Raw genomic sequence first — 20,410 nt, 5'->3', positions numbered from 1 at the left:
CTGTTATATCTTGACCACATTTTTTTTTATTACTCTGGGGTTCACTAACACAAAAAAGGAGCCCTCATGACTTTTTTCCTTTGATGCCAGGGGCCTCTCTCACATGCTCAGTGGGTAGTTGCTTTTGGAGACAACATGAGAATGCACATTCTATTTTTATTGAAGATAAATAGAAAAATGAAATAGATTCCTTGCTAAATTGGGACAAAAAATTCTATAATATGCCAACATTTTTACTCCATTTCTCAGTAATCACAAAGAATCTTAACAAAGCAGGAAATGCAAAGCTGTTTATCTAACTTTCCTCATCCACACCAGCTACACCTAAGTACTGTACACAGAAGAAAATGGGACTTATTTTTAAGAGACCTAGAAAAATGAGTTTCACAGCTTTTCTGCAATGGTTCAAATCTCAACAAGAAATTTTAATTTACATTCAATCTAAATTACTACTGCTATGATTTAAATGTCTTTAATTTCTCCCCCACTTAATCCAGCTTAACAGTCACCAGATTAATAAATACACTAAAGCAGTACTTACACGATGTCAGGCAGATTCAAATTTAACAAACCCATATGCATAACACTGTCTGTCTCTAGGATAGATATTGTTCTAATTAGTCCTTAATTTTATTTTTTTTGAGATTTTATTCCTTTATTAGAGAGCAAGCAAGAGAGAGAAAGCACATGAGGGGGTCAAAGGGAGAGCAGGGAGCCTGACCAGGGATTCAATCCCAGGACTCTGGGATCATGACCTGAACGGAAGGAGATGCTCAACTAAGCTACCCAAGCACCCCCGCCCCTTAATTTCTTTTTTTAAGTAGGCTCCACACCCAACATGGGGCTTGAACTCATGACCCTGAGATCAAGAGTCACATGCTTTACTGACTGAGCCAGCCAGCAGACTCTGTTCTATTTAGTCCTTATAACACTCCTATTATGCAGAATATTTGAATGGCTTTTAAATATCTCCTACAAGGTGCTTATAAGTTACAGGGAACAGAGAGGACACCGGAGAAAAGTCAAACAATACTTAACCAAAATAAATCAAAATTTATTTCACAAAGGAGTTATGATGTGTGTTTTCTGATGTTGATACCCTGAGAAGGACACAACATCAACTACTCCAATTCAGAGGCTTACCATCAGACAAACCAAAAATGATGAACATTCTACTAAAAAAGGAGAGGACTGTATCCTTCAAAAGAAAATGCCAATATTACAAAACAAAAATTGTTTTAAGGCTATGGAAATGTTCTGCATTAAAGGAGGCTGAAGAAATGTGACCACTAAATGGAAAGCCAACTCTTAGACCGGATCCTATACAGGAAAAGGAAAATGTCACAATGGACATTTGACAACTGGGACAATTGACAAAAATGAATATAACTGGAAGATTAAATAAAATTATTGTACTAAATATTGTGCTAAATTTACTGAAAGATTACTGTGGTTATGTCAGAGACCATCTTTATTCTTAGGAAATATACAATGAAGTATTTAGGGAATAGAGAGCAATGTTGTCTGAAACTTACACCAAGTGGTTGTTCTTATTATTATTTTTACTTTTGCAACTTTTCTAGCAGTCTGAAATTATTTCTAGATTAAAAAATAAAAAATTACTGACATGTGGGGGCGCCTGCGTGGCTCAGTCATTAAGCATCTGCCTTCAGTTCGTTCATAATTGGGGGGGGTGTCCTGGGATCCGAGCCCTGCATGGGGCTCCCTGCTCAGCAGGAGGCCTGCTTCTCTCTCTCCCCCTCTCCCCCTCCCCCCTGCTTTCACTCCCTCTCTGGCTATCTCTCTCTTTGTCAAATAAACAAATAAAATCTTTAAAAAAAAAATTACTGACATGAGAAAATGCATGTGAAAATTGAGCTCAAAACAAAGTGGTGGGGAGAGTGGCCAAACAGTATGAGGAGGAGTGCTCAAAAGGATACACATCAAAATATGAGTAGTAAGAAGCTCCTAGTGGCAAAAATGAACAATTTGTATATCAGGAACAACCACATAGAATGAAATATGTTTAAATCTATGACTTCAAATAGTACTGAAGGCAATACCAACTAATTAATTACTGTTAGAGAATGCGGAGACCAAATCACTATTTTGTGAATCGATAAATAGAAGGAAAGAACCAAGCATTTATCCTGACTTTCCTGTAAGAACCCACTGAGTAGCTAAATAGTAAATATGAGGAAGGGCACTTGGGTGGCTCAGTAAGTTGAGTGCCCGACTCTTGATTTAGGCTCAGGTCATGTTCTGAGTTGTGGGATTGAGCCCCAAGTCAGGCTTCATGCTCAGTGGGGAGTCTGCTTCTCTCTCTTTCTCTCCCCTTCTTCCTCTACCCCTCCCCCTGTCACACACTCTAAAATAAATAAATCTTTAAAAAATACTTGGGGAATTTTCTCTTTACTGAAATATTCTACCTAACAAATGAAGGAATTATTAAATTAGATTATCACCATTTTGCAACCCCTAATGAATTTACTAGACATTAAGCATCAAAAGGCACCAACATCACCAAAAATAAAAAAGAGACAGACAACCATTCTGAGTCTTTTGATGAACAACCCAACATTACTCATGAAGTAGCCTTAACAGAAAGAAAGATCAAGTCTCTAATTTTAACTTCAACATTATAGGAAATATATATATATTTAAAGATTTTATTTATTTATTTGACAGAGACACATTGAGAGAGGGAACACAAGCAGGGGGAGCGGAAGAGGGAGAAGCAGCCTTCCCACTGAGCAGGGAATCCGATGAGGGTCATGATCCCAGGACCGTGGGATCATGACCTAAGCCGAAGGCAGATGCTTAACGACTGAGCCACCCAGACACCCCTAAAGATTTTTTTTTTAATCATGGGGTTGGGAGGGGGTAGTGAGCACAAGCAGGGAGAGTGGCAGAAGGAGAAGGAGAAGCAGGCTCCTGGCTAAGCAAGGAGCCCGATGCAGGGCTTGATCTCAGGACCCTGGGATCATGACCTGAGCCCAAGACAGATGCTTAAAAAATAACTGAGCCACCCAGACTTCTGTAAATGTATATAGTTTAAGACTCAAGATGATGTTAAACTCTGCCATAGGGATACAAGAGCAAAATCCAGACTAGGGGACAAGACAAACGATACAGTTTCTTCGACAAAGAAGTTGAAAAGAACAAAAAAGAGAATAGGAGAGATGGAGATGAAACCTAAAGATTAAGAGACACAAAAGAACTATCAATCAGGGACACCTGGGTGGCTCAATCAGGTAAGCCACTACCTTCAGCTCAGGTCATGATCTGGGATCATGCCCCTTATCGGACTCCTTGCTCAGGGGGGAACTTGCTTCTCTCTCTGCCTCTGCCTGCCTCTCTGCCTGCGTGTGTGTGCGCGCTGGCGCACTCTCTCTCTCTGACAAATAAATAAAACAAAATCTTTAAAAAAAAAAAAAAAAACTATCAACCAAAAGCAATGTGTAGACTTTATAGTGATCCTGATTCAAACACTCAAATTAATGTTTGTTCATAAAGCACTTATGAACAAACTGCAAATTCAAACAATGGATATTTGGTGGAATTAAGGATTATCTAAAATGTGATACTGGTTTTGTGGAGATTTTTTAAATCCTTATCATTTAGAGATACATACTGAAATATTTACAGATGAAGGGGTGGTGTATGGATTTGCTTCAAGTAGATAAAGGAAGGAGACTGGATGAAGTTATTAAAAAAAATAAGAACTGGGCGCCTGGGTGGCTCAGTGGGTTAAGCCGCTGCCTTCGGCTCAGGTCATGATTTCAGGGTCCTGGGATCGAGTCCCGCATCCGGCTCTCTGCTCAGCAGGGAGCCTGCTTCCTCCTCACTCTCTCTCTGCCTGCCTCTCTGCCTACTTGTGATCTCTCTCTGTCAAATAAATAAATAAAATCTTTAAAAATAAAAAAAATAAGAACTGATAAATGTTTAAGCTGAGTGACAGGAACCTGTAGGTTCATTACACTGTTCTACCTACTTTTACATATTTTAAATTCTCCACAGTAAGTTTAAAAAGCAAACAAAATAACAGTAATATTGAGGGATGAGATTTTAAGTGATTTGGGGGTTTTGTCCTTTGTGTTATTTTACTTCACCACCTTCCCATATTTTCGAGTGGTCTTCATTAGGCCTATAATAATGTCTGTAAGCTCTGTGATGGCACAGACCACATTTACCTTGTTCACCTACTTCTATATTCTCAGTGTGCCCAGTGGTGCCTGACATATACAAAGCTGATAAGCACTTGAATGAATAACTTCTCTCTTTAGAAAAATGGTATTCCTTCTTAAAACTATGTAATGTCAGTAAGTACAGGGACTTGGCTATTGTCTTTATCCAACATTATAAACATTAACTCAACATTTTTTTCAATAAATTGTTGGCCAAAAATTTTAGTCTTAAATGTGAGAAATCATCTCAAGCATAATACATCTCTTCAGGTCATTAAAAAAAATTAAAATAGATATATGTATATATAAATATATATTTTATCAAGCCTGAAGGATTAACTTGTAAAAATTATGTACTAATGCCTATGAAATGATTTGATAACCTGGCCAAATGCTGAGAATTAAGGGCCATTCAATTCTTTTTTTTTTTTTTTTTAATATTTATTTGAGAGAAAGAGAAAGAGCAAGCCCACTTACACAAAAGCAGGAGAAGAGGCAGAGGGAGAGGGAAAGACTCTTAAGCAGACTCCCTGCTGAGCAGGGCCTGCTGTGGGAACTTCATCTCACCACCCTGAGATCATGATCTGAGCCAAAATCAAGATTTGGCCACTCCAATGATTGAGCCACCCAAGCGCCCCTCAATTCTTTTCTAAATAATGAATATTAGAGGGGCATTTGGGTAGCTCAGTCAGTTAAACGTCTGGCTCAGTCATGATCTCAGGGTCCTGGAACTGAGTCCCGCTTGGGGCTCCCTGTTCGGCAGAGAGTCTACTTGTCCCTCTCCCTCTGTCCTTGCCCCTCCCCCCTTGTGCTCTGTCTCTCTCAAATAAATAAAATCTTTAAAAAAAAAATGAATATTAGGAAAACAGTTACAGGAGAGTAAATTGGTAGATTTTTGGAAAACTGTTTCATGTTATCAACTACAGTTGAACATAACCATAACTTATGACCCAGAAATTTTAATACATCATATATATACACAACAGAAATATACACAAGGTAGGACCAAAAATACAAACACTAAGATGGGGGAAAAAATATCCAAAGATAAATAAACTGTGGTATATTCATATAATGAGATACTACAGAGCAACTAAAAATCAGTGAACTACAGCTATGCATCAAGTGGAAACATCTGACAAGCTTATTAGGCAAAAGAAGCCAGTCCAAAAGAAATACTGTATAATTCCATTTATTAAAAGTTAATTTGTCAATTCTATCTTTTAATTTTTTAAGGATTTTATTTTTACGTAATCTCCATAACCAATATGGGGCTTGAACTCACAACCTTAAGATCAAGAGGTGGCATACTCTACCTAGTGAGCCAGCCACCCAGGTATACCTCTATTTTGATTTTTTTTAAAGTTCAGAAACAAGCAAAACTTTATGCTCAGTTTTGCTATGAACCTAAAACTGCTTTTAAAAAATAACTGATCTCAGGGTTGTGAGTTTGAGCCCCACAGTGGATATAGAGTTTACTTAAAAATAAAATCTTTTTTAAAAAATTAAGTTTAGGGACACCTGGGTGGCTCATTCATTAGGTATCTACCTTCAGCTCAGGTCATGATCCCAGGGTCCTGAGACTGAGCCCCACATCGGACTCCCTGCTTGGCAGGGAGCCTGCTTCTCCCACTCCCTCCCACTCCTGCTCCCCCTTGTGTTCACTCTCTGTCAAACAAATAAAATCTTTAAAAAAAAAAAAAAATTTCAGTTTATTTAAAAAAAAAAACAAGCTAAACTACTCTGATATTAAAGTCAGGTAAAAATAGCTTTGGGAAAGTGGGAGGAAATACTGACTGACAGGAATGCTAAGATGGGCTTCTGAGGTATTAGCAGTGTTCTACTTCTTGACCAAAGTAATGGTCACGTGAATATGTTCACTTTGTAATAATTCAGTGAGGCATACACTTTTTTTTTTAAGATTTTTATCTATTTATTTGACAGAGAGAGAGAGACAGTAAGAGAGGGAACACAAGCAAGGGGAGTGGGAGTGGGAGAATCGGGCTCCCCTCCAAGCAGGGCGCCAGATGTGGGGCTGGATCCCAGGACCCAGAATCATGACCTGCAAGCCAAAGGCAGATACTTAACAACTGAGCCACCCAGGTGCCCCTCAGTGAGCCATTCACTTAAGACCTATGTACTTCTCTGTACATACACTATAAATCAATTTTTTAAAATGTTTGATATACAAATAGCAAATCTTCCCTGACTTGGATTGTCTAAAACATTCCCCAAACTTAAAGAATCTTGCTTTGAATGTTAGTAAAAATAGTGCAGTATCTCCCCACTCCAATAAGAACTTAACTTATTTTGCTTATCCTAGTTCACACCTAATAGTCCTAATTCTGGATTTATCTAAGAAAGGAGGGGGAGCCTGGGTGGCTCAGTGGGTTAAGCCTCTGCCTTGGGCTTGGGTCTTGATCTCAGGCTCCTGGGATCAAGCCCCGCGTGCAGTGTCGGGCTCTTTGTTCAGCAGGGAGCCTGCTTCCCCCTCTCTTTCTGCCTGCCTCTCTGCCTACTTGTGATGTCTCTCTCTGTCAAACAAATGAATAAAATCTTTAAAAAAAAAAAAAAAAAGGACATTTTTGTTTTAACTTTTTATTTGCATTTATATGCCGATTTACTCCTGGACCATAAATTTTTATTTCTTCAGGGGTATCTTTTTTCTTCTGTGCAACCTCCTCTTCTGCTTTAGTAACAACCTGATCTTTTCAGTAAGAATCACCTCAGTGTGGCATGGAGAGTTCATGGTTGGGTTAACCCAAGCATGAACTCTATAAGTTTGTTATCTAATCTTAAGGACTTTGTTCACCTGGATATGCTCAATGACCAGAGAATCTACATCTAAACCCTTAAGTTCAGCATCACTCTCTGCATTTTTAAGCATGTGCAGTAAAAATTCAGCACTTTTTTGTAACCACCAACCGCGTGTCCAGCCGTACTGTTTGGCCTGGGCGCACCTGCCAACTCAATTCTAGAAACAGAATGGCACACAATGCTTCAGTCAAGTGACCCTTCAGGTATTTGGTGGCTTTTCAGATATGCATATCTTTGATGGCCTGGGCAGTTTCACCTGTGTACCTAAAGTGAATACAAAGATTTAAACCTCCTGATTTGCATGATTTTGTAGGATTTTCTGGGTCAAGGGAATAGCAAACCATTTTCAGAGATCATCTCAGGCTGCTTACAGGAAGAAGAAGAAAGCAGATGTTTTAAAACCCATTTAGATTCTTTGGGCTCTTATCTACTATACAGATATGTATCATAAACAGGCAGAGAGAAGGCACTCAACAAATATTTACTAATGAGTCAAAGCCCAAACTTTAAACAAATTTACATATCAAAGTCTGAAATACATAGCACAGACAAAATAGGGTAAAAACTCAGCTTATTGGCCTAAACAGTACAACTTTCAGAAATCCCACTTTTACAAACCAAGAAATTACAGAATATACTGCTTTTTAGGAAGAGATCAATTCATGCCAACAGCTATCCATGGCAGAGGAAACTGGTCCTTTCCTCTTTCATTCCTGCCTGGCTCAGACAAGGCACAACTTCCTAATGTCATAGCTAAGTGAAAAGAACACAGCAGCAACTCTGCTTTTAAGGACAGGAACTAACTACTCAAACCATGATAGGATAGAAACTGAGCAGCAAGGAGTTAGCAAAGGCAGATGACAATGTTAGGGAAAAAATAAGGTGAAGAAAATACTTGATCATCTGTTCTTGTGCCTGAAAATTCTAAAATCATTACTCTTCTGGGGCACCCGGCTGGTTCAGTCAGTAGAGTACAACTCTTGATCTCAGGGATGTGAGTTTGAGCCCCATGTTGGGTATAAAGATTACTTAAAAAAAACACATAAAATCTTTAAAAAATGAAATAAAGAAATAAAGGAAGGAAGGAAGGGAGGGAGGAAGGAAGAAAGAAAGAAAAAAAGAAAAATTTTTTTTTTGAAAGAAAGAAATTAATTTATTACTATTCCGGCTTTCCACAGCGGCAGTAAACCAAAACTTATCTGAGGTCTCCCCAGCCTAGAATTGACCTACAATCAATGTGTGTCCTGAATGTCCATCAGAATTCCCTTTCTTTAAGATTTTTTTTTTTTTTTTTTTTTTGAGAGAGAAAGAGCACACAAGAGAGCACATGCTAGTGAGCACTAGCAGGGGCTTGAGGGAGAAAGTAAAGCAGACTCCCCACTAAGCAGGGAGCCTGACCTGGGGCTTGATTCCCCCAGGACCCTGAGGTCATGACCTTAGCCAAAGGCAGAGGCTTAACCAACTGAGCCACCCAGGCACCCCCAGAATTCACTTTCTAGAGAGTTTCCCAGTAGTATTTTTTTAGTTAATTAGGTAACAAATAAATGATGATAAATACAAGATTTTCTTTTTTTTTTTTTAAGATTTTATTTATTACACAAAGAGAAATCACAAGCAGGCAGAGAGAGAGGGGAAACAGGCTCCCTGCTGAGCAGAGAGCCCAATGCGGGGCTCCATCCCAGGACCCTGTGATCATGACCTGAGCAGAAGGCAGAGGCTTAACCCACTGAGCCACCCAGGTGCTCCAATATAAGTTTTTCTATGGGCAACTCAATGTAAATGACTTGATATTATTCTCATCACTAGGGATATTGTTTAAAAGCACAAGTAATTAATGTTCAGTATGGAAAATAATTTTGCAAAAAAATGTTTGGAAATGCATTTTTTAAAGTTATTTAAATTCTAGTGCAATATTAGTTTCAAGTATATAATACAGAGATTCAGTATTTCTGTACATCACCCAGTACTCATCACAATAAATCCAACTCTTTAACCCCATCAGCTATATTACCCATCCCCCTCATCCACCTCCATTCTGGTAACCATTTGTTCTGTATAGTTGGGAGTCTATTTCTTGGTTTGCCTCTTTTTCTCCCCCCCCCCCTTCCTCATTTGTTTTGTTTCTTAAATTTTACATTTGAATGAAATCATATGGTATTTTTCTTTCTCTGACTTATTTTGCTTAGCATAATACTCTCTGGCTCCATCCATGCTGTTGTAAATGCCAAGTTTTCATTCTTTTTTATGGCTGAGTAATAGTCTACTGTGTGTGTGCATGCACACGTACATAGCACATATGTTTTAATATTTTATTTATTTATTCATGAGAAACAGAGAGAGAGAGAGAGGCAGAGGATGAAGCAGGCTCCCCACGGAGCAGGGAGCCCCATATGTGACCTGATCCCATGAGATCATGACTTGAGCCAAAGGCAGGCGTTTAACCATCTGAGCCACCCAGGCATCCTCACACCACATCTTCTTTACCCCCTTACCAACTGATGAACACTTGGGCTGTTTTCATAATCTGGTTATTGTAGATAATGCTGCTATGAACCTTGGGTACATGTATCAATATGAAAAATAATTTTTAGGGGCACCTGGGTGGCTCAGTGGGTTAAAGCCTTTGCCTTCCGGCTCGGGTCATGATCCCAGGGTCCTGGGATTGAGTACCCCATCTGGCTCTCTGCTCAGATGGGGGACTCCGGGATCGTGACCTGAGCCGAAGGCAGTCGTCCAAACAACTGAGCCACCCAGGCGTCCCACAAAGATGATTTTTAAAAAAGAAGAGTACAGGGGCGCCTGGGTGGCTCAGTGGGTTAAAGCCTCTGCCTTCAGCTCAGGATATAATCTCCATGATCTCAGGGTCCTGGGATCGAGCCCCACATCACACTCTCTGCTCAGCAGGGAGCCTGCTTCCCCCTCTCTCTCTGCTTGCCTCTCTGCCTACTTGTTGTGATCTGTCAGATAAATAAATAAAATCTTAAAAAAAAAAAAAGAAGAGTAAATGGAAATCATAGGTCAAACTTAACAAAAGCTGAGGTCTTCTGTCTTCTTGATAGGCATAAAATATTTCCTACTGGTAAGGACCTGCCTCTATAGAGGATGCTTATCTGAAAGATGCTGAGGCATCTGATTTGCTAATAGGTCAGTTGAGTGTAATTATGCCAAGGAAAGAGCAATGAGCAAACCACACCCAGAGTCCAGGTGGAAAACTGATTAGAGATATCCAAACAGAATAAAACTATCCACAAGGATGTTCATGGTAGCATTGTTATAACAGCAAAATAAAAAAATCTATTACTGTTCATCAATATAAAAATGGCTAAATTATGCATGCTTATTAATGTGTATGGAATTACACACGGAATTCTCTGAAACCACTGAAAAGAATGATTTAGGGGTGCCTAGGTGGCTCAGTAGGAAGCATCTGCCCTCATCTCCAGTCAGGAAGTCGGAGTCCTGGGATTGAGCCCCACATGGGGCTCCCTGCTCAACAAGGAGTCTGCTTCTGCCACTCCCTCTCTTCCCCCCACCCAGACTTGTACCCCCTCTCTCGCAAATGAATAAATAAAATCTTAAAATATATATATTTATTTATATACACACACACACACACATACATATACATATAGAAAGACTCAATTCTCAAAATGCTTATAATTTATTGGGAAAAACTACTGACAAATACCAAGACACCAAAAGTTAAAGAAAATCCTTTACTCAAGTTGCTCCTGTGGTATTAGACCTTTTGGAAGCAAAAAGATATCAGTAGTATGAAGAAAATTGTGCCAAATTTTTAAAGAAAGACTAAGTGAATTCTATGAAAAGGCGGTTTCTTAAAATTCATCAAGTCCAACCTTCCACTCTATGTCTTTTAGAACATTCTTACCACTCATTCAGTTTCTGCTTAAAATGTTCTTAAAAAAAAAAAATCGTAAGTAGTCCATTCCCTTTAAGAACAGCTCTAATTTAACGTTCTTCCTTACTTTAAATTAAATCATTTCTTGGGGTGCCTGGGTTGCTCAGTCGAGAAACATCTGTTTTTGGCTCAGGTCATGATCCCAGGGTCCTGGGATCCAACCCCACATCAAGCCTCCAAATGAAGCCCGGGATCCTAAACAAGAAGCCTGTTTCTCTCTCTCCCACTGCCCCTGCTCCTGTTCCCTCTCTCGCTTGCTCTCTGTCAAGTAATAAATAAAAAATCTTTAAAAAACAAACCAGCAAAAAAAAAACCTCAAAGTTTAAAGAAACATTTTTAAAAATCGGGGCGCCTGGGTGGCTCAGTCGTTAATCGTCTGCCTTTGGGTCGGGTCATGATCCCGGGGTCCTGGGATTCCCCCCCCCACACCCATATGAGGCTCCCTGCTTGGCAGGAAACCTGCTTCTCCCTCTCCTACTCCCCCTGCTTGTTTCCCTCTCTCCATCTCTCTCCCTCTCTGTCAAACCAATAAATAAAATATTTAATTAATTGTGCTCGCTTCGGCAGCACATATACTAAAAAATTGGAATGATACAGAGAAGATTAGCATGGCTCCTGCACAAGGATGACACGCAAATTCGTAAAATATTTAATTAATTAATAAATAAATAAGTAAATATAATTTCTTCTAATTTTTTTAAATTTAAATTCATTTAGCCAACATATAGTGCATCATTAGTTTCAGATGTAGAGTTTCTTATAATTTTCAATTCACTGGTCAACTTGCCCCAGATTTGCCTTCTGGAATGAAGTTTTATTTTTGTTTTTTAAGTAATCTCTACACCCAACTTGGGGCTCAAACTCACAACCCCCAGGTCAAGAGTTGCATGCTTCATGGACTGAGCCAGAGAGACACCCCTGCAATGAAGTTTTTTAAAACAATTTCTGTCTATTATGATACTTCCCCTCTTAAATCATCTCAAAACTAAACCTCTCAATTCCTCAAATGTTTTCTACACTCTTCATTATTCTAATGATTCTCCTCTGAAGAAATTCTACTTTCTCAATGTGCCTCTTAGAATCAAATACCCCAAGTGAACACAAAATTCCAGATCTGATCTGACCACTGTCATTATTTTCTTTGTCTACGTCACCATAAACAGTAAAAGAAAAGTTGCCCAGCAGTATACAATTTATTGACAAATTAGTAGTACTGTTCAGCCCATAAGTAACTTATATTTAATCTGAGGGGTTTAAAGTGGCCAGGGGGTGGGACGTTGGGGTACCAGGTGGTGGGTATTATAGAGGGCATGGATTGCATGGAGCACTGGGTGTGGTGAAAAAATAATGAATACTGTTTTTCTGAAAATAAATTAATTAATAATAATTTTTAAAAAAAGACCCACAGACCATAGAAGACAAATAAATAAATAAATAAATAAAGGCATTTATAGTTTAAAAGTGTAAAGGAGAAAAAGATCACTGAGGACAGGAACTCGGGAACTTTTCAACAACAAAAAAAAGTAGACTGTATGCTGGGAAAGGAAGAAAACATTTTTGATAAGCAGAAAATTCAAAAAGAATATTTCAGGGGGTACAAATGCAGAACAGTGGTGCAGAGGCAGGAATGAACAGAGTTAGTGCTATAGCTAAATATCTGTATAAGGATAGGCAAAAAAATAGGGCCAAAAAAGAAACCTTAACCCATAGGCAAAAAGACATGATTAAAGGGTTATACCAAGAAACTGACTTTTTTAAGATTTTATTTATTTTTGAGTGAGAGAGAGAGAGAGAGAGAATGCATGTGACCATGAGTTGGGGAAGGGGCAGAGGGAGAAGTAGACTCCCCACTGGGCAGGAAGCCCAATGCAGGACTTGATCCCACAACCCTGGGACCATGACCTGAGCAGAAGGGAGATGTTAAACCGACTGAACCACTGGGGTGCCCCTCTTCTAGTGATTTCCAATGATACTGTGCCTTTGGTAATTTTGTACTTCTCAGAAGAGATGTAGAGTTTCTTATCATTTTCAACCACTGGTCAACTTGTCCCAATTCTGTCCTCTGGAATGAAGTTTTGTTTTCATTTTTTAAGACTCTCTACCCACAAGGAGGAGCACCCGAAACTGACTTCTTTAGATGTCTGGAGATAATTAAATACCAGTTTGCCAATTTCTACGCCAGTTTCTACTACTGTTTGAACTTTGACTACAGGGGAAAAGTTTCTAATTCAATTCTACACCAAGATGAACTGATAGTGAGTTCTGCAATATTACACAGGCTTCTTTCATAACATGAACATTCCTAACTTTCAAAATATAATGCAAGAATATCATTTTAGAAAGATTTATTTAAAAAACAAAGAAAGAAAGATTTATTTTGATCCATTTCTGTAAGTTCTCCCAGAATGGATACTTTGGCATTTAATATGAATACTTCTGTATGAGGTACCTGCTTATTTCAGTAATTAATACTCTTCAGGATTTCCATTCAAAAGATAATGACCTGCTGATCTCTAATCCCCCAGGTTCAAAAGAAGAGAGATTCGACTAATATAATGTGAAAACAGAAAGAAGTTAGCTAAATAGAATTTCTAGACAATGATAGTTGCCCAATATTAGAACTGCAGCAGCTCCTTCTCTGAAGTTATTTAAATGCAATTAAATTGGAATTTCTGGTTTAATAGAGTTGCTGCCTAAACAGTCTTTCATAAGGACTAGCACTATAATACAGTACAGCAGAAAAGATTTAAACTGTCCAAGGGACATTGCAAAACCCAACCTCCCAAATCCTGCTACTCAACAGCAGGGATCTAAAAGAATAAATAGATTCCCAGCTGCTTAGAGAAAATGTCTTACTAAAAGCAGAGCAAAATTCTCATTAATGAAAAATCAACCATGAAGAAAAAAAAAATTGCCTCCTAATCCCTTGAAAATAGTCAAATCCATTTTGGGTTAATGGAGATTTAACAAAACAGTGGAAGAGAGCAGAGCAAAACAGTTCCCTCCGCCAGCAGCTGGGGGAAACACCCATCAAAGAAATCACAAATAACAATGCTTCTAATCCACAGAGCCAAAAGAAACATGAACTCTATCCAGTGAAGGGTATCAGGAAAAGGCTCTTGCAGATAAATTCTTTCTCTCATCATCAAGCCACCTTATCCTACATCTTGTTGAACACTGATATGATAGGCTGTAACTTCAATTGTCCAAGATCAAATTCAATGGGTAATCCAAGCCCTGCTTTTTCTAATCAGATAATCTCTAAAATCACAGTACTCCCATGCATTTATTCAAAGCCAGTACTGAGCTCCTGTGTCAGGCACCAAGAATACAAAAACCTGTAAGAAACAATCTCTACCCTCACAGAGCTTAATCCATGCACCTTGCCTCATCTTAACCCCCAAAGCTCTTGCCTTAAAATATCTTCTTAGATGGGTCAAGCGACCTCAGCGAAAAAGCAATAAAGGCCCTTTGATTACTGTGATAGAAGCTAATACATAAACAAACATATAGGTCAATACGACTTATGCTCTGCTCCAAAAGGAGAGAAGACAACACAGCTTTCCAAGTCGAATATTAGAATAACCTTATCCTACACTACAGAGAAGCAGGGAACCAGACAAGCAGCAGAGGGTGCCAGCCAAGAAATACACTGGAAGAAGGGATGTGACAGCTGTACTACATCGCGTTTAAATAACGATAAAAAGAACCTTCTACTAATCCGCCTGCAGTTTCACGGTGCAGGGAAAAGGAAGGGAGACTGCCCACTGTTGACACCAACTATTCGCGGTTTCCTAGCTATTCCACTCTGACTGGAAAAGAGCCCCAGTCACTGTTTAATAGGATCTGGGCCTGCCGGCCAACAACTCCGTCACATGGCCACGGAAATGGAGAGGTTAACAGTCCCCCCACAGGAGAGTGAGGGAAAACAAGAAAGGGTGGAAAGAACCTCTTTAAATGTTTATAAATGTGTTAACATAATCGCTCCCCGAGGCGCGAACGGGAAGTGAAGTTTGGAAAAGGTGGTAACCCCACGCCCACAGGAAGTGTGTGGGGACCCCTCGACGACCCCGTCCCCTTCCCCGCCAGTCCACACTCACCGCGTACACAGAGCAATGACATGGCCGAGGCACCGGCGAGCTTCCGCCGTACCCCAGCCGCGCCGCCGCACCCGGCCGCTCCCTCTTTCCTCTCAGCAGGTGCCGCAGCTGCTCCCGCTATCGGCCCCACAGGTCTGACCGCTCCTCATGGTCCGGGTGGCAGGCAGTGTCCCGCCGCTCTCTCGGACCCGCGTCAATTCTCACCGTCTGACTGGGCTCCCAATAGCTCTGAGTACGGTTGGAGAGGCAGGAGACTGGGCGCGGCACCACGACGCCATCGCTGGGAAGCAGGAGCTACCGGGACTACCCCCCTCCTTTCGCTCCACCGGGATCCCGGCGAGCGTCTGGAAGGAGCTTACCAGTGGCGCTCCGCCTCCCAGCCAATCAACTCACGCCCAGTCCACCGACCCCACCTCCCATAAGCACGTAAGAGGCGGGGTTTCCTTCCTCTTCCCTAAGTTCAAGAATGAAGGCAGCTCCGCCCACTAATAAGTGTGGAACAGAGTGGGCGGGGCTTCTCCTCACTAGGAGGAGGTAACTGAAACCCTCTGCTCCTCCTACCCAAGAAGATTTTTTTCATTGAAGAATTTTCTATTCGACTTCTTACTCTATTGATTACAACTGACGGAACCCCTACGGGTACTAATTTAGTAAGATCATACCACAAGACAAACATGTTTTAATTAGCAACTACAAAAAAAAAAAGTAAAATAACTGTGTGAGCATAAAGTAAAATGTTTGGAGACCAGTTCTTTTTTTTCTTGCACGCCATTGTATCTCCAACGACTGTAGTAGTACCTGGTATATAGAAATGAGGCCGTAAATATTTACTGAATGAAGGATAGAGGGACGGTAAGTATTTTAAGCTAGGACTTCTCTGGTAGGATGACAAATGAACATGTGAGGACGTGAAAAAGACCAGAACAGAAAACTGGAAGACACATAGTATAACGTACAGATCCAACACCCCTTCCACACCACAGTTCTAATCTAATTGATTTGGGGTATAGCTCAGGAATCCTATGTTTTAAAAGCTCCCCAGGTGATTCTAATGTGATGCCAGGGCTGAGCACCATTAGAGGAGATGCTTTCTAAGACCTCATTAGGCCAACTAAGATTTCAGCATTTGCAACTCTTGTATCCATGGAATTCTGCCTGCAGTCCCAGGGAGGGTCTGTCAATCTAACAGGGTCTTTGCCCTCCCGAAGCAAACCTAGCTATCATATAATTTCTCTCCGTGAAATAGTTGCTATGAGAGAGTGACACTCCAAATGCAATAGCAAGGAGTAGCAAATGCAATGAAGAATACTTGATCCTTCCAGTGTTCATCCAAATTTGGAGTAATACCCCGAGGAAGATTTTCACCACGGCCAATGAGCCAGCCTTGTTAACAGAGATGCTGACCCTCAAAATAATGGGCATTCTCCGGAATGCTGGAAGTTGGACTACCTAGCTATCTAGCCCAGCTGTCCTTTATAAAATTGAGGAGAGCATGAACCTTGAAGCCAATCAGATCCATCTGGTATATTATCTATTTTTGTGCAACAAATTACTCCAAAACTTAGTGGCTTGAAACAACATTATCTCACAGTTTCTGTGGGTCAGGAATCTGAGTATGGCTTGATTGGATCCTCTGACTCAGGTTTTTTACAGACTGTTATCAAAGTGCCAGCTTGACTAAAAAAACATCCACTTCTAAGCTCACTCCTGTAATTGTGGGCAGGACTCAATTCCCCCTAGGCTGTTGGCCTGTCTCACTCAGTTCCTTTCATCGGGCCTTTCCCACATGGCTGCTTGCTTAAAGCATACAAGCGGAGAAGGCAATAAAGTCTTTTAGCAAATGGAAGTCACATTATTTTTTAGCTTAATCACAGAAGTGACATCCCCTCATTTTTGCTGTATTCTCTGCATCAGAAGCAAGTCACATTCAAGGCAAGGGGATTACACAAGGACATGAATACCACCAGAAACTCCCTCACTGGGACAGCCATCATTGGGGGACCATCCTAAAAATCTGCCTACCACACCTGGAACTGAGTTCTAGCTCTAATATTTTGACCTTGGACAAGCTACATGGCCTCAATTTCCCAAAGAATAATAATAGTAACTGCTTTATAAGATGGTTTTAAAGTTTAAATGAGGAAATGCATTTAAATTAACTAGTAAATACAAAAATGCCCAATACATGTTTGTTGTTACTTAGATTGTGGACATAAAGGTAGGAATGTGGCTGGGAAGTAAAGGGAAGGTAAGCAGAGCAAGAGCCACTGTCTAAAGTTTATGATGTAAGCTCTGAGGAATCCCAGTTTCCCAGTTAAAAGTTCAGAAAAGGGGTACCTGGGTGATTCATTCAGTTAAGTATCTGCCTTCAGCTCAGTTCATGATTTCAGTGTCCTGGAATCAAGCCCTACACCAGGATCCCCGCTCAGCAGGGAGTCTGCTTCTCTCTCTCTCTCTCCCTCTCCCTCTGCCTCTCCCCCTGCTCCTGCTTTCTCTCTGTCTCTCTCTCTCTCTCTTTCAAATTAATAAAATCTTTTTTTTTTTAATGTTCAGAGGAAAAACGCAATGACGTCTTTGACCCTCTAGGCCCTTGACAGGCACCAGTTATACTCATCAACAAGGTAAATGTACCTTCAGAAGCAACTCAGACAGGGATAGAAAACCAGTCCTCCATGCCACACAGTCTTCATTAGTTTTTCCAGTACAGTACTTGAAAGTTCTTCAGCATTTGAATGGAATTCATACTTCAGGTTTAGTTGGCAGGTAGCTGAGAGCTAGGACTCTGAAATCCAGGAAATGAGAAGGAAAGGGGGAGGGAACAAGGAAAGTAAGTAGTGAAGAGAACCCAAGAATCTCAAGAGGTTCAGACCGAAATACCTAAGTTTGGCTCTGTTGTTGCCTTTTTTGGGAGCCCTCAGGCAAGAAAGAAGTGGTCCAGCTTAGAACCCTGATGCAGGGGAACCATCTACCAACTTTATGACTATCTTTAAGTCATGCTCCAAGGCCATTAAAAGTTCACTCTTCCTCCAAGTTCCCTATCTCTTAGAAAATATCTCCCAATGCCTAATGAGAAATTTAATATAAATAACTAATTAACACATATTTATTAAGTGTCTTTTAGATCAGTCTTAATGGGAGGATGCAAAAGCAAACAAAGCACAGTTTTTATCCATAAAAGATTTATAAGGTGTTGGGAAAGATCTGTGAAAGAGCGAAGAACTTAACTGGGGCAGTGAATATGGAACTGAGGGGTATAAGAAAGAAAAATCCCTTTAACATATGTCAGTGTTAAAGAACTAATGTGATAGAACTTGGCACACAATGATTGTGAATACAGAGAAGAATAAGAATATCATTTCTTTAGTAGTGAACCATTGGAGGGAGAGAGAGTTTTAAAGTTGGGTAGACTGAAAGAATGATGCTACAGTTTACTGATAGAGAGGAAACCAAGGTTTGGGGAGAAACGTTTCCTTTTGGACATATACATTAGGCTTGAGATTGTCATATGTACCCACTAGATAGATAATGTGGACTTGAACCCTGAGAAAGCAGTCCAAGCTAGAGATAGATCTTCTAATCAATAAAGATATAACTATTTTAATCCCCACTTTTAAAATAAAGAAAATGAAGCAAAATTAGAATCCAAACCCAACTGTATCTTTCACCAGAGCTCAATTAGCCACACAGCTATATTGCCTCTTAAGAACTGGAGAAATTCAGCAAAAGCTATGGAGGAATCAAGATAGGCTTCATAAGAGAGAAGTAGCATGTGGAGGAGGTGGATCTCAATGTATGGACAGCACTGAACATACACATATGGAAGAAAGGGTATTTCATATACAGAGAATAAGTTGTATGATCAAATCAAGAAATGGAATCACTGGGGGCACCTGGGTGGCTCAGTGGGTTAAAGCCTCTGCCTTCGGCTCAGGTCATGATCCCAGGGTTCTGGGATCGAGCCCCACATCAGGCTCTCTGCTCAGCAGGGAGCCTGGTTTCTCCTCTCTCTCTCTGCCTGCCTCTCTGCCTACTTGTGATCTCTGTCAAATAAATAAAATCTTTAAAACAAACAAACAAAAAAATGCTTTAAAAAAAAAAGAAAAAAAGAAATGGAATCACTGAACCTGTACAGGTATTTAAGAGTAAGTTGCAAAGAGTTTGAGAGCCCTATGGTTGCTAGGAGACTATTTAAACTCAGAAAGGAACAAAGGTCTTTTATGGAGAACACCTACTTTTAAGGAGTAGGAAAATGAGATGGAAAAGAAATGGTCAGAGAGGGAAAACAAGAAAATAACCAAACTACCTGTATATTATTCCATTATAGATCTTATCTTCTTGAAAAATAATTGCATATCTATCCTTTCTTTAGACACAGAGCTCCTCAACAACAAAGGACCTGTTTTCTATATCTTTATCCCTAACACCTAACACAACATCTGGTAATTATGCCCAAAAAAGACCTGTTGACTAATTAAATACATGAATGAATTAATGAATGAGAATGTTTTTAGACTTGGTTATTGTCAAAAATAAACCTGTACATTAGTCAAAGTGATTAGGACAGGGACACCTGGGTGGCTCAGTCGATTAAGCATCTGCCTTCAGCTCAGGTCATGATCTTAGTGTCCTGGCTCTTTGCTCAGCAGGGACCCTGCTTCTCCCTCTGTTTGCCACTCCCCCTGCTTGCGTTCTCTCTCTCTCTGACAGAAAATAAATAAAATATTTTTAAAACCATGTTTTTTTAAAAATGTTTATTTATTTATTTGTTTGACAGAGAGAGAGAGAGACAGCAGGAGAGGAAACACAAGCAGAAGGAGTGGGAGAGGGAGAAGCAGGCTCCCCACTGAGCCGAGAGCCTGATGCAGGGCTCGATCCCAAGACCCTGGGATCATGACCTGAGCCAAGGCAGAGACTTTAACCCACTGAGCCACCCAGGCGCCCCTTAAAGATTTTATTTTTAAGTAAACCCTACACCCAACATGGGGCTCAAACTCATGACCCCAAGATCAAGAGTCATGTGCTCCAATGACTGAGCCAGCCAGGTGCCCCTAGCCCAGCATATTTGGAACTCGGTAAATACTGCCAAATGAATAAAATTCCACTGTGGGAATATATTCCATGAAAATAATTCAAATAAATGGGGGGAAAGCTGTGCAAAAAGATATTTGTACAGGATTAAGTAGTGAAATCTGAAAATCAGAATGCCAAATAATTCAATGAATTCCTATAAATCAGTTTAGTCATTCCTATCAAATATTTACTTAATATCTATTTATTAGTAACACTGTAATCCTATACAAATAGATAAATATCAGAGAAAGAGACCTTACAAGAGATGTAAGTAAGTGTTAGTGCATTCAAGAAAAATTTATTGAGGCACTTGGGTG

At 40.1% G+C, this 20,410-nt stretch overlaps 1 protein-coding gene and 1 pseudogene across 8 annotated transcripts in view; both read right to left on the bottom strand.

Moving 5' to 3' along the window:
• Positions 1-15,420, bottom strand: part of UNC13B (unc-13 homolog B) — a 225,981-nt gene extending 210,561 nt beyond the window's left edge. For 4 of the 7 annotated variants that reach the window (XM_082694712.1, XM_082694713.1, XM_082694717.1 and 1 more), the window contains exon 1: positions 15,024-15,420. In XM_082694712.1, the coding sequence (XP_082550838.1) occupies positions 15,024-15,045 (22 nt within the window). In that variant the 5' untranslated portion in view covers positions 15,046-15,420. The remainder of the gene's footprint in view (positions 1-15,023) is intronic. The other 3 variants (XM_082694715.1, XM_082694714.1, XM_082694719.1) reach the window with 1 other exon arrangement.
• On the bottom strand, positions 1,309-7,348 carry LOC309847222 (large ribosomal subunit protein uL22 pseudogene; annotated as a pseudogene). The gene is made up of 2 exons: positions 6,812-7,348; positions 1,309-1,320 (listed from the first exon to the last, which is right to left on the bottom strand). The product of its transcript is annotated as a large ribosomal subunit protein uL22 pseudogene (transcript).
• Positions 15,421-20,410: the final 4,990 nt, after the last annotated feature.

Source organism: Mustela nivalis (assembly GCF_964662115.1).
Source record: "Mustela nivalis genome assembly, chromosome: 13".
Lineage (NCBI taxonomy): Eukaryota > Metazoa > Chordata > Mammalia > Carnivora > Mustelidae > Mustela > Mustela nivalis.
The sequence above is the reverse complement of the archived record's forward strand: the minus strand, read 5'-3'. Positions and strand labels throughout refer to the sequence as shown.